Genomic DNA, 14996 nt, shown 5'->3' with positions numbered 1-14996 from the left:
TCCCCAGATGGCACATGTGTTTCCGCTTTAGCCTCTGGCTCTGCCAGTTATTTCTACCCAGTTTCTCATGTGGAATACTAAGAAAGTCATCCCAGCTGTGGAGAGGGTGATTCCCTCCCGCCAACCTCGCCATGTTTTCCTCTTATATGATGCCTATTTAAGATGTCCTTTAGAAGAGCAGTGCCCTCAATTACAACTTACTAGGTTCCCCCCTCTCACGGCTGTAATTGACTTTGCATGGATCTTTCTTTGGCAGAGAAGGTAACCAGTAGTCATGCAAAGACATATGTCACACCTACTGCATTAGGCACAATTGTCTGGGGTAGGGTAGGTAACCTCTCCAAAATGGAAAGCCTGGCATTGGACAGTGCTAATTGTCTTAAATAATAACATGTGCAGACCTCCAGTCACCCAGAGAAAGAATACAGTGATTGGCTTTCCCCCTGTGAGTTGAGTTTACATTGATTTGGTTTCCTAAAGTTTCAAATTTATTCTATCATTGTCAGAAATGACACTGGAGCTCCTTTGGGTGAAAATTCTTGACTGTTCGTGGCACTTGGAAGAATGGTATTTGCTTGCTGTCTAGGAAAGAAATTTGTAGTTTGGAAAATTTTGCAACATGGAAAGACTTTGGAATTATGTACTAAAAGTTAGACTTTTTATGGAATTGATTTTCTTCCCTCATTTCTGTTGCTGAGTAACTGCCCGACAACAGGCTTGTGAGGTAAAGTTTCTTCTATACCTCGGACAGCGTATTGCAAATCATTTTATAGTTTGCCTATTTTCTTTCTAAATGGTTATTTCAGGGTCTTAACTAGCATGAAACTCCCAATTTCTTGGGCTTTGCGGATTCCAGGGACCCATATTACAAGGGTCATTTGTTCACATACTAGTACATGGTGGGTATGAGAAAATGGAAACTGTTTCATGTGACAATTGTGGTTGTCAGAGTCAACACCATATTCTCACAGAGGGACACGTGGGTGGGCAGCCTGGTGAGCAGGGTTGCTCGCAGCTTCTCCCTTCTCTTCTTTCCTGGTCCTGTTGCTGTGTTCTCTACCCCAGATTTTTCTCAAGTGACATGTCCCCAGGACCTTCTTTCTTGCTACTTTTTTTTCTGATCTTGTTAGCTGGCTTTTCTAATCGACTTCTTCAAGCCTCCTCCTGAAAATAAGAGATGGTCTCCACCGCTGGAGTTGGACACCAGCGAGTCCACAAAACACCGGCTTCCTGTTTCTTTTTTCTATAAGCCCAGTTCTAGCCCAATGGTTTGTTCTACCAATAGCTTTCCTTTTACCATCTCAGTCTTATGATGGTTGTGTGACTTGCTCATGGGAAATCTATGTGGTTAGCCTTCTCTCTTCTAAGACCATGTTCACACTCAAGGAATATTGCCTAATCTTGATCTTTCATGGACAGAGACAAAGCCTTCTCATTTCCAATACATATGTAAGTCATAAAGAAACCCTAGAAAAATTTTGTCTCCTGCTTTGGGTTTCCCCTCAAAAGTCTTTTCACAAAGATTTCCTTTCTTTTGTGGTAAGCATCTTACCCAGTATCATAGTGGATTTGAGAGTGAACTTGTAATTAGAATCATCTCCGACGTGTGATGTCCTGCTGTGATGGAGAATTCTACTATTCATAGGGGTATTTGGCTACTAAATTGTAAGATGGCATTCCTGGAGAAATATTCTTATTTGCAGACAAATCTTCTGACATTTTAGCTAGTTAGTTAAGCCAACTAAGAAGAGTTTATGTCCTTGTACCTCTGAAGTGCAGACAGCCTCTTAGATGAGCAAGGAAGCCTTGGTCTCAGGAACTTTGTCCCATGTTCTCGAAGCCTCCATGCCTCCACCGCAGGGTGGAGGTCAGGTGGAAGGGCTTTCCAGTTACTCCCCTAAGGAACTTCTGCTAGCATTCCACATCTCACGAACAATGGCAGAACAGGGACGGAGCAATTGGTTCCGTTTCTACGACTGCTGTCCTGTGTTGTTGTTTTTTTAATTGCCAAAGTGTGATACAGAGGGGTTACAGATTCATATGAAAGGCAATGAGTACATTTCTTGTTCTACTTGTTACCTCCTCCCTCACTTCCCCCCTCCCCCCTTCCCTCTCTCCCCAAGAGTTGTGCAGTTGGTTTATGCCAAATGGTTTCTAGGTGTTGCTTTTTGAATGGTTTGTCTTTTTGTTCTTCCTCTCTTGATCCTTGTATTCTCTCTCCCTTCCCCAGTTCTATTACCCATATCAGACAATATCCAGGGTATTCGGATGTAGCACAGGGGTAGCAAGGATACAGCCACAGGAAGGGACTACAAGAGAAACAAAACTAGACAAACCACTCAGTCAAACAAACTGACAAGGGAAAAGAGAAAAAAAAAGTAGTATGAGTTTACATAGCATGCTGAGAACAACCACAACAGTGGCACAACTCTTGTTTCCGGACTGCTGTCCTTTGAAGACAGTATACTCTGCACCAAGCTATTGTTGTAATAGTTCCATTGTGACAAATAATTAGAAAACGTTCCTTTGACATGTAGAGAAATAATTATCTAGGGAGATTTCTGAAACGAGAAACAAAAAAAATGACATTGGGGAACTATGATCTTTGATTCTTTCCCTCTGGACATTATGCTCATTATTGGATTAATGAAGACACAAGTTGGACTAAGATATTTGCTTTAGAAAGGAAAAAAAAATAAACCCTGGCATAGTGTGGTCAAAGTGGTGATTATCTATAGGGATTAAAGCATGTACAGATCATAGGAGCAAATCCATGCAATTGAAAATATTCACCTTTAATATGTGAGAGCTGTATGTAATTTATACACTATTGAAGGTGGTGAGATTACAGATCCCTGGTGTTGCCTGTTAGGACCTGGCAATCATGTGGATTTGGCAGCTGATTCTAGCATATTGAATCCTCTTTGCTCCTTCTTCTCCTCTAGGTTTGGAAATATCCTGGGATGGGGACAGTTTTGTGGAGGTCATGGCTGCCCCACATCTCAAAGGCAAGCTGTGTGGTCTCTGTGGTAACTACAATGGACACAAGCGGGATGACCTGATTGGTGGAGATGGGAACTTCAAGTTCGATGTGGATGACTTTGCTGAGTCCTGGAGGGTGGAGTCTAACGAGTTCTGTAACAGACCTCAGCGGAAGCCGGTGCCTGAGCTGTGTCAAGGGACAGTGAAGGTGAAGTTCCGAGCCCACCGCGAATGCCAGAAGCTCAAGTCTTGGGAATTTCAGACCTGCCACTCTACAGTAGACTATGCCACTTTCTACAGGTAAGCTTGGAGTGCTGGGGACTCCATTTAGGCAATGGACCAAGGATAGACTTGACTTTGGAACACAGTGGAATGTGTCATAGCTGGTACATGAAATAAGATCCCAAAATGTGGCGTAGATGTTTTCCCTTCTTTCTGTTCTGTAGCGTCTCTGATTCCCCAAATCAGGAAATGCCAGAAAATATTCCAGGGTGATCTTCTGTAGATAATAATTTGGTGTCCATGTGTTTACTGAAAAGCTAGGTGTACCCCAGGTTTTCTAGTCTCACTCTAGGATTCAGAAAGGCTCTCTAAATTCTGGTCTAGGTCACAGCAGGGCAGGGCAGAGGTGGATTTCTGAAATGGAATCTCAGATCTCTGGCTACCTCTGAGTGTTGGAGAGAGCTTGGCTGGTTCTTCCAGGTTTGAGGAAGGGCTCAAGGTTTAGCCCAGACCCGATCTGCACAGGGAAAACAAAGAAATGAAGGGGAACCATCTCTGCAATTTGCTGTGCAGAGATAAAGGACAGTAGAAATGGAGTTCCAGGGTGGAGGAAGGGAGGACTACCATTCAGAAGAGCCAACTCTTACAGGGCACTGCAAGGAGGCTGAGATCTCAGCATCACGGTTCAAAGCCAGCAGGAAAGCCTGTGAGACTCTTATTTCCAATTAACTACCAGAAAACCCGAAGTGGTGCTGTGGCTCAAGTGGTAGAGCCGCTAGCCTTGAGCTGAAGAGCTCAGGGACAGTGCCCAGGTGCAAAGATCAAGCCCCATGACCAGAAAAAAAAAGAGCCAATTCTGAGATCCCTTCCACATGAACAAGTGGCTGCAAAGGAGGCTTGCATTTGACTTGCGTGCTCCAAGGTTGCGTTTGTGTGTTGGTGAATTTGGCCTGTTGTATTTCATTAACTACACAATCCTATCGGTTCAAGAGCCATGACTGCCTATAACTTTAACCACTATGGTGTACGGGAAACATGAGACACACACAGTCCAAAAGGCCTTAAGTGATTTGCCCATGCCTCTTAAAATTAGGAAACTCCTGTGGTCTGTAACCACCAAGGTTATTTTTACCCTTTAATTGCCACCAGTTTATTTCCCCCAGCACTCATTAAATGTGGTCTTTTTAATTTGAAAAAAACTTGATCTTTAGACATGAAAGATAAAGTTTTATAAAGGGTGGAAAAAAGACTGTCTCTGTCATCGCAGATCCACGAACATGGCTGGATCTGCCAAGTCATTTGGCTCCTTCATTCATTCAGCTCCTTCAGGCCCCTTTCCTGTTATAATTTGAATGCTCTAGAGATTCCTTTCTCTCTTCAGTTTGTACCATCCCCTGGAGTAGCCCTACCCCTTTTGTGTGAAGTGACGTAAGAGAGCCTAGATGGTCCAGGCCACATTAGGAACCAAAACCCCACTCACTTCACTGGAAACCTAAATGTCACGTGACCTTTGGGTACCAAGTAGGGGAACACAGCAGTTGAGAGCTTTGTGGTCTTCCATGGCTCAAAGCCCAACCTGGAACAGAGCTACCTGTGCTTAGTTTGTCTATGCAGGGAGCCTGACTTGAAGAGGCGCCATTCCTGTGCGCCTGCACATGGTGAGTGCCTTCATCATCTCCTGAGTTTCTTCTGCTGTCAGTGAGATGCTAAGGAAGAATGGAGCCCTTTTGGAAGCTCGCACCCACTGCAGATTCAGATTGGTCTCTTCTCTGCCTAAGAGAGAATGGGAAGGGCCTGGCAGCCTGTACCTTTGTGGTTTTCCCATTTGAAAGGGCAAATATGGAGGAGCAGATTCATAAATATCAACTCCTTTTTCCAAATCTTGATTTCTTTCATTTCCAGTGATTTAACTGGTGTTAGCAAGGATATAATGACCACCTTGGCAGACGTTGTGAGAAGCAACCTAGATGCTTATGAGCATAGAGCATCAGCGTTTCTGGGTGACTGGGGGCTCTACCCTGCACTTTGTGCATACAGCTGGTGGCATCACTATGGGGTCATTTCTCTGTGTCAGGGGTCTGATGTCCTGAGTCTGGAAAGCTATGGCATGCTCCTGGTGTTTTTGTGGGAGGTGGCTCAAGGATGGGCATGGCTGGGAGGTTGGCTTGCACTTTGTTCCTCAGTGGCACCATGTGTTAGCAGAGTACCCTTCAGCAAGGAGCCCCAGAGGAAAGATCTAGACCATCCAGAGCAGGGGAGGGGAGGCCCCTACTGCTGGTCTTCCTCCACCACAGAAAGTGCCTCCTTGTGCATTTTGGATAAATGGTGTGTGTTTCTCCTTCCTTCTGAGCACAGATGTGGCAAGAAGATATAGTAACAGAGGAACAGAATTCTCCTCCCAGTAGAGCTCCAGGTTAGATGGAACCTCAAGGATCCTATGGAGAAGAAATAGACTGAAAAGGAGCCAGAGGGAGGTGGGGGACACCAAGTAGCTCCAGCCCCAACTCTTCCCCTTGCCAGCTGTGGGATCCTGGCCGCTGCTGAGCTCTGGGTTTTTTATTTGGACTCTGGAGCATGGGTACAACAGCAGGCTCTGGCTTGGCTAGCACTGTTGCTCTGAGCACTGAAAGCCCAGGGCGCTGGGACTCTGGCAAGGGGAGGTGGAAACTGTGCTCCTGCCTTTCTGTGGGGGAATTTCCTTCTCCAACCCCCCACTAGCTGTTGACCTTTCTGGTTGTTGATGCCCTTTCTTCTCATGGAGAGCTCAGGCGATGGAATCTTACTGATGACTCCTTGCAGCAGTTTCAAAACAAACCACTTTTCTCTCATGAAGCTGAAAGAGGTAGTGTAAATCAAAATGTCATTGCAATCATGTAAAAATTAGTTGCTTTTGTGTTAAAGAAAAACATCCCAGTGATCATACAACCTCCTATAGTGGTTAATTTTTGCCTCATTTCAAATGACTGGTTTGAATAATTTCAAAAATACTCAAATGAGGGATGGGAATATGTGGCTTAGTGGTAGAGTGCTTGCCTGCTATGCATGAAGCCCTGGGTTTGATTCCTCAGTACCACATAAACAGAAGAAGCTGGAAGTGGAGCTGTGGCTCAAGTGGTAGAGTATTAACCTAAAAACAATGCTCAAATGAAGCTTAAAATATAATCCAGACTGTGGTTGTGTGTATGCATATATTAAATATAATAATATATAAAATATACATATATATTTGTGAGTCTTCATAGGACTAAAGAATGTTGTTTTGATATCATGAACAATTATTTATAGAAATTTCATTGGAATTTGATTCTATTTTCCCTTCTTCCTTCAAAGAAATATCTGTATTTTCCTTGAAGGTGATAGGCATGGCTGTGTTTGGGTTTCTTAAGCACATGATATATTTCACAACAAAGTTCTTATAAATATGAGATTGTATATAGAATCTATTTCTATGGAGTCAAAACAACAATTCTATTTTTTCCGAGTCAGACTTTCAAAATAGCTAGGCCTTAATACTCAGATGTGAATTTTGGTTCTTTACTTGATTTAACATTTAAAAATAGTAAACTTGTCTATTCTTTACATATTTGTAAAGACCACTTTGAAAATGAATAAGAAATGACTAATCAATACTTATTTGTTCTCTTTCAGGAAACTTTTAAATGTTGCTAATTTTTTATTCATGTATCAATTTGACCCCTCTTGGCTAATTTAATATAAAAGTTACATATCTGATCAAGTTCTTTATAATTAGAATAATTTGCTTTAATTAACCAATTAAATGCATTTGAGTTTGAAGTAATTTAGTAATATACCATGTAAAAGTACCAACTGTTGATAACATGTCTTAAGTCTTAGCTTTACTAATTGTTGGATAATCCCTCTTAATCATATTTTGCATTATTCATTGGTATGTTGTGAGAGATTTCTGGTAGCTTGAAGGGCTCGGTATATGATGTGGGAACGTTATTGTGAGAACAATTTGGATTACATTTGGATTCATATGTACACCCCTTCTCTCTCCAGGGGACAGTGTTGAGTGTATTTATGTGTCTTTTCTCCTCTCTCATTTCCATCTCCCTCCCTTAGCCTCATGTTGCTTCTGTCTTGTGTCCCAGATGCCAGCCCATGCACACCACAGAGTTTGGGGGATCCCCGGCAGCCAATTACTCTCCCCACTGCCAGCTTAGGCTGGGCAAAGTCACCAGGATGTGTACTGTGTGGGCAGACTGGAGAAGGAGAAAGCCCTCTGTGCCTGGGGTCTGTGGAGTTGTTAGCTTTGCTGGACTACAGAGGAGAGACACACACGGGAGGATCTATTTCCGGGTGACTGTAGCCTACCAGAAATTCAAGACCCCAAGTCAGGACAGTGCAGGGGAAGTGCAAAGCTTAGGCTTGCTCAGACCCAGGCATGTTGGCACTTTCTTCCTGCTGGCTCCACCATGGGCTGTAATTCATCTAGGCTAAAACCCTGCCCACGTGTTCAGTTAGTTCAGGAAGGTGTCTGGGGATTCTCAGTCTAGGAAATGGTCTTTTTTTCCATGCAGTATTTTTTTTTAACAGCTGTGAGGAATTGGGGTGATGACAGTAGGTTTACAGATGTGTCCCTTCCTGCAGAGGTACTAGGAGGTAGGCCATGGGAGGTCCTGAAGAAAAATGCTAGAACAGGACAATGGTGCTGGATGTACTGGGGTCCAGAGGCTGCCAAGGGCCTCCTTCCACAGAGAGCTCAGAACTCCACCTGAAAGAAACTAATCCTTCATTGTAAAGTCAGCCAGAGGAATAAGCCAGGAGCACAGACCCTGCACGCGCGTGCGCGCGTGCGCGTGTGTGTGTGCATGTGTGTATGTGTCTGTGTGTATTCTATAATGAAAACCAAATCAATTTCCCTTCAAAGAACACACTTGAGCCATTTTGATTCTTGATGACTTGTTGAGAAATGCCCCTAGACCCAGAGTTCTAAATAAAATAAAACATTCATTCTGTGTGACTTCTAATTTTTCCTTTGCCAGATCTAGCTTGAGGGGTGAGTTAGCACTGAATCTGTAGCTCTGTAATCAAAGTTCACAAACACCAAGGTGCAGTAGGTGTCTCTGCTGTACCAGGTACCTCATTCCCTGCTCCTACACCAGGTCCTTCTGCTCCAGGGTATAAGTACTTGTCCTGGTTTCCTGATCTGCCTTCTTTTCAGCCTTGATATAAGCTGAAAGTCCAGCTTCAGTTCTACCTGGAGCCTGTAGCTTTTTCCAGCTTTTTACTCAACGGTGTGTGTCATCATTGAACACATAAACTGCCTTGCACTGCTATTGTCTTTCTCCAGTGTTGTGTTGGAGCTCCCTGAGAAAGGTTTGTTTTGTGTGTATGTGCTCCTGACAGCTGCCTTTCCACCCTCCTACCACACAGCATGGTGCAGAGAAGTGGTGCAGGGTATTGTCTCTGAGCCAACAATCCTACCTCAGGCTCAGGAAGTCTTCCCAGTTTGATCCATCAAGAAAAGCACCTTCAGGAAAGGTCAAAATGCACATTCTAGGTACCAGGGGTCTGAGGGGCCATTCTTGTTAGTTTCATTTTCTTTGAGCCAAGGTAGAAAAACACATACATACTTAGAAAGGTATGTGCGCCATTTTCTTAAGAGTCTAAATTCTTGTCACGTGTAGTTTTTGTTATTGGAAACAGATGAAAACTATCTTTTAAAGAAGGAGAAACAATGAAAATGATACTACTCTTAATATATAGGTTAGCCCAGAAGTGGTGGGAATTCTGTATCTACTGTCCAGGGAGCCAACTTTCTCTATAAAGTACAATTCATATCAACTACTCACAGGGATTCTGGGGGCCCCCAACACCTCCTAAACCACAATGTGCACAATTATTCAAAGCCATCATCCTGATGGGGTTGGATATAGGGAGGGACTGAAATCACAAGAAAGGCTCAGGGCAGAGTCCAGTAAGTAGATGTCCAAACATTGAGCCTCTGCCATTCTCTGCCTACAGCGTGGAGTGCTAGAGTTACTCATTGGATTTTTCCAACCAGAGCATCTTGCTCACACCTTTGTTGATTATTGGGACTTGATTGTTCCTTCCTGGTGCCTAGCCCTCTTGGAAGATTAATCTGCTAATACTTTTCTCTGGAGACTGTAACTGTGATCTCAGGAGCCCAGACTTCCATCCTAAATCCCACCTGATTAAAGCCTTCAGGCCCTGCTAAGAAGACCTCAGGGGCCTGAAAGGTTGCCTCTCAGTAGTCATTGGCCAAGGCCAGACTGTCTCTGTTCAAGGTTAAATCCTCACCATGTGACCTTCCTAGATACAGCCTACATACAACTGCAATCAGACTTTATGATTGTTGCTCTGAGTTTATTTTAAGCATAAACATTTTAGAACATTGCTGTGCTTATCCTCAGAAAATTATCTTCCCACATGTAATTTAGATGAGGTTCTTGCAGGCAGATTTGAATGAGAATTGTTGCAGCAGGTAAAACACCAATTATTTTGGTCCATCTTTCCTGGCTACCTTCTTGATTATTTCTTAGTAAGCAGGACACAATATGGCACAACTTCTTTATGTTTTCATTTCTTATGGATGTAAAGCCCTCTCCTGGGAGATGAGGCTGGTGTGAGTTAATGGGGGCACCCAGCGGTAAAGGGACTCAGTCTAGGCCTTAGCAGCTGGCTTGATGGAACACCTGGTCTAAGGACATGGCAAGGACTGCCATGGGTGCTGCCAGATTTCACCACTGTCCACACAGGCTTTCACAAGGCCCACTTTATCCGTGAGCTTCAGAGGAGGAATGTATTCTTCAGTGAATTCCTTTTTTTTTTTTTTTTTTTTACAACTTTCATCTATTTTTGCATCAGGTACTGTGATAGATATAGACCCAAGAGGAGAGATAAATCTCTTCCTTCAGAGAATTCATAGCAAGTAATGGAAAACAAGGCTTTTCCCAATTAGGAGGAACTTAGTGGAGAAAATAGGGTGTATGGCAGGTGGAGCTAGGGATGGTTGACTTTGTGTTAGATGATTGGGGAGAGCCTCTAAGGGGTGCTCTCCTGCTAGTGGAACCCACAAGGGGTGGGGAGGTGCTTTGGAGGGGAGGGTGAGGAAGCCCACTAAGACTAGGAGAAGAGGTCAGGAGGAGCAGTAGGTCCCACAGTGGGGAACAGGAGCCCAAGGAGAAAGCTGCCATGGCTGAGGCTTTTAGAAATTAATGGTCATGGGTACCCAGGATGTGTGGCACAGTTGTGAAATACACTTTGCAGCCAGGCTGCCATTGGGCAGGTGAGATCTCACCTGCGGAAGCCTTCAATGGGTAGGTCACGTGTGAATGAGGATGGCGGGAGGCTCCACTGCATGGCCACCAGGGCTGTGTCCAGAACTGTGCCAGGCATGCCGGCTGCATGCCATCCCTGTCGGTCCATGTGCTGAGGTGGAAACCAGCTTTGTGTGGTGCTCGCATTCAGGATGACTATGGCCAGCTGCTGCTTGGACCTGAGGAAATGTTTTCTGTCCCTTACTTGGTCATTTTTAGACCATTTGGAGGAGTGTCTGTCTTGTGCCTAAATTGAGATTTTTTTCCTAAAACAAAACAAAGTAAAAAACAGATACTACATGAGAAGTAATTAGAAGTTCCATAATATACTCTTCATAAATTAACTCAACAAATAGGATTAAGCTGAATGGGAAGGCTGAGAAAGGACAACTAATTCTGCAAGGTGAGATGTATAGATATGAGCTTGGAGTGTAATGAGCTGGACAAGAATGAGGCCAAGAGGAGAAGTTATTGTGTCTTGATTTGTTTCTCTTACAAGTAGACTGCAGAGTACAAGAAAAGCAAGAAGGTCTGCACATTTTGACTTTGACATCATTGTTCCTTGTTTTCTTAAACAGCAAGGTAAGCATCACTTAATGGTTACCTGACAACTCTAGGTTGTTGGGTGACAGGGGTTAGGATATATATGTCTTCATGCTGTAGCTTCTTCCTCTTACTACACTTCCTTTGCATTAGATGGAGAAACTAGCATGATCTGATTTTGCATGTAAATGAAGTACTCCATTCTCAAAGAAAACCCAAAGTTGTCCCCTAACAGAAAAGTGCAGGAACTTTAGGCCATGAGCTGTACTTTTAAAAATCTTTCCAGCAGGGCGCCGGTGGCTCACGCTTGTAATCCTAGCTACTCAGGAGGCTGAGATCTGAGGATTGCAGTTCAAAGCCAGCCGGAAAGGAAAGTCTTTGAGACTCTGATCTCTAATTAACCACCGTAAAACTGTAGGTGGTGCTGTGGCTCAAGTGGTAGAGCACTAGCATTGAGCTGAAGAGCTAAGGGACAGCACCCAGGCCCAGACTTCAAGCCCCAAAACTGACAAAAAAAAAAAAAAATCTTTCCAGTGATAGTCACACAGCTTCAGGCAAAGTGTGTGATCTATTTCTATCATCTGCACACAATGTTAGGGCCTGAGTTTTGTTTGAAAACAAATCTTACACCTGGTTTCAATTTCTCCCTTTCCCTAAATTTCGCTTCCTACTATTCTGTCTGTAGTTTAGTAAACCAACATAAATCCTTTCTGGAAGATGTTAAGGAACAAGTAAGTGACAGTGGTCACAGGCCAGGGTTTCTGGCCTCTGTGGATGTGCACTTTGCCATGTGAACTAGAAGAGATAATATCTTTATCCGTGCGATTCTCATGAGGCTAAATGATGAACTCTTGGACAGAATGATCATAGAGTTCACATCCACCTGCCGTAGTACTGGCGAGGTCTTAACTGTCCTCATGAGGACAGCCCTGAGCCGAAGGTTCTAGCCTGCCTGTAGAGGTCAACATGGCTTAGATTCCAAAGCTCCAGGGCTGGCATCTGCAGAGACAGCCTTGTGCAGGCTGGCTTCTCCTGGCTGGCTGAAGACAGGCTGAGGACTTTGATGTGGCAGCTTTGTGACTCAGTGAAATCAGCTGGTATTTCTCAGAGCAGGCCTGCGGGCCTTGTGCAGGTCTGGGAGCCCTGTCTGTGCATTTCCTAATCACAGGTTAAATCCATGGGTGCTGTTCAGAAGGGAAAGAGGGACAGACGCTTTCGCATTTCTGGGTCCCCATGTTCATGGTTTATGTGGAGGTGCGGAATTCAGCCCTGTGGTCTCTCTTGATGTGTCAAGTGTGAAGGGGCATCATGGTAAGTACCTGTGACCAGAGAGTCACCAGTACATGTATCTTTGAGAGAAAAGAGAAGGCCTGATTGTATGCAATTTTGTTGAGAAAGAAAGTACTGAGAAATTCTTTTTTGTTGTTGTTGCATTCAGAGACCTCTTTGCTAGATGAATGGTCAATTATTCATGTCTAAAAGTCAATAAATCACTCAGTAATGAATTAAAATGGGTATATAGTACTTCTTGCAAAGAAAAGTGCTTAGATTACTTTGTAGCCATGATTGATTGAATAAATAATGACACCAAGCCCTGCTCAAGGTGCTGTGGGCTGGGGGCTGAGTGAGGTAAACGGAGGCTGTCAACTCACAGCTGGTGGTGCAGGTAGAACATGGGAAGGACAGTAACTGGGAGAGTTTTCCCCAGGGAGGAAGATGGTTTCTGATGGAGGGTGGGCTGGGTATTGTGAGAACCCATGGCTTACCAGGGGCATAGTTCCCTGGAGGAGGTTTGTTCCCAGGCCCAAAGCTTAGCTGGGCAAAAAGAGGAGTGAGGTCTGGGTAGGAGAAGCAAGAGGAAGGATTCTATACATGGAAGACTACTTGGGCAAAGCAGAGGAGACCAGGGAGAGCCCTGCACGGGCTTGTGCAGGAAAGGTTCTCCTGGGTTCATCATCATCTCTGAGTCTGTAGGCCGTGAATGGGAGGTGATGGCAGAAGCCAAGTCCTTACAACTCAGCCTTCCTCAGGCACAAGGGACATTTAGTGTTTAAACGAGAGTGGGTTGTGCTGAGCAGGGGTTCCATGGAACTCAGACTTTTGACTTAACACTTATTCATTCCCTAACAAGGGGTGTTTCTTCTGCCTACTATAAATTGTTAGGTGTACAGGTGGCTAGGTAGCTGTTTGCAGGTGGATAGGTAGTTGAGTCTCAGACTTTAGCACAAAGCAGAATAAGCTATGCAGCTGACTCGGTGAGTCTAGGAAGAGCTTGCAGATTTGCATTTCTGAAGCTTTCCTGGGACCACTCATGGAGCATCTGTCCAACTTCTTGTGGGTCGTCCAGGAATTAATAATCTGAGGCTGTTTCTATAAAGACATTTATTTGCCTAGCAGGACATTGGTTTCTTTTGTCCCTGTTCAGTATGTCTTCAAGTGAGATGGAAATACAGGGTAAATACATGGGTAAGTGGGTTTGGAGGTAAAGCCTATAATCCCAGCTACTCAGGAGGAGGACATGGGAGCATCATCAATTGCAAGTCAGACTGGGCAAATGTAGAGAGACATTGTTTCAAAAATAAAATACAAACATGACTCAAGTGATAGAGCATTTACCTAGCAGGTACAAGGTCCTGTAAATGTGCCCCCTTCCCCATCCAGGATACCCTTACCCCCACAAAAGTGGATTAGAAGCTAAATTTATGCTTAGGTAAACAAACCATAGTAGTAATTCTTGGTCTACAATTTAAAGTATAGGTCCAGATTCAACTTCTTTATGTGTTTGGCATAGATATATCTCTATCTGTTTATCTGTTTAGTATTTACCATCTCTGTGTGTCTGTCTATAATACTGGTTTTCCTGCTTCCTTGTTTATAAGATCACAACCAGAGAAAGGAATGGGCTTGATAAACTGGGTCATTGGTGAAGCTGGAATGGATCCAGAGTGAAGGTTTTCAGTGTTATTGAGGTGCTTCCTGCAGAGGGGCCAGCACCACCTGGTAGCTTGTAGATTAATTACTCCAGAGCCTGCCAAGGAAGGGGGGAACCCTGGGTACAATTCGGCTTTGTTGCTGGATACAGGGGAGTCCAGTGTATCCTGCTCAGAAGCAGAGCTCACCATGCCTTCTCTTCTCCCCTGATGTAGGTTGGAGAGGCCCAAAGGGAGCTAGGAGCACAGGCCCAAGCATCCAGAACAATCCACAGGATGTGCCTATAAAACTCCACTTCCTTTTGCAGTTGGAGATTTTCAAGAGTCTGGTCAATGGGCACAGAGAGCCAAGGAGTAAATGCTTTGCAAGGAAGTAGGAGACAACCCTTGAGCTCAGCCTGCTTTTAACATGAAAGGGCCCTTCTTTATGATCTCCACTGACTCACCTAGCCTTTGGTGTTGGGGGGGGGGGAGGGAGGTGAGCAGAACCGCTTCTCCCCTGCAAACCCAGCAAGCCATCATGTGTGAGCACAAAGGTAGATGCGCCTACCCTGCTTGCCTTGCTTAGAGCACGTGGCCCAGAAGACTGCTCCCAGCCATGAAAGCTTTTCCATATGAAAAGGAAGCCAGGAAATTAGAATCTTCACTTTGTCTTTATGATCAAAGCCCCAGAGGAAAGATCTTAAGCAGATACTGACCTGAAGTTTCTTGGCCACTTCGAGGATTTATTGACCCAAATGGCAAAGACTGAGAACAGTCCAGGGAAAGAAAGATGAGATCTTGGCTGGAAATGGAGAGCTGTGTAGCTCTAGGTCCTCTGCCTTCAAAAGAGGAGGTGCGAGCCACTGTTGAATGCATATTTGGTGCTTTAGGTTCTGGGAAGCCAACTAACCCTGGCAGTGTGGATAAGAGTAGGCAGCACTGTTGGAGGAGAGTTGCTCCCTGGGTACCTGGCAGCAAGGCTTGTCTGAATACAGGATTCCCTTTGTACGAGTGAGGAAGTCCATCATAT

At 44.4% G+C, this 14996-nt stretch overlaps 1 protein-coding gene across 1 annotated transcript in view; it reads left to right on the top strand.

The window, feature by feature from the left end:
* Positions 1-14996, top strand: part of Bmper (BMP binding endothelial regulator) — a 213671-nt gene that overhangs the window by 147614 nt on the left and 51061 nt on the right. The window contains exon 13 of the mRNA XM_048339482.1: positions 2946-3282. Within this exon, the coding sequence (XP_048195439.1) occupies positions 2946-3282 (337 nt within the window). The remainder of the gene's footprint in view (positions 1-2945; positions 3283-14996) is intronic.

This window comes from Perognathus longimembris, chromosome 2 (assembly GCF_023159225.1).
Source record: "Perognathus longimembris pacificus isolate PPM17 chromosome 2, ASM2315922v1, whole genome shotgun sequence".
NCBI lineage: Eukaryota > Metazoa > Chordata > Mammalia > Rodentia > Heteromyidae > Perognathus > Perognathus longimembris.
The sequence above is the reverse complement of the archived record's forward strand: the minus strand, read 5'-3'. Positions and strand labels throughout refer to the sequence as shown.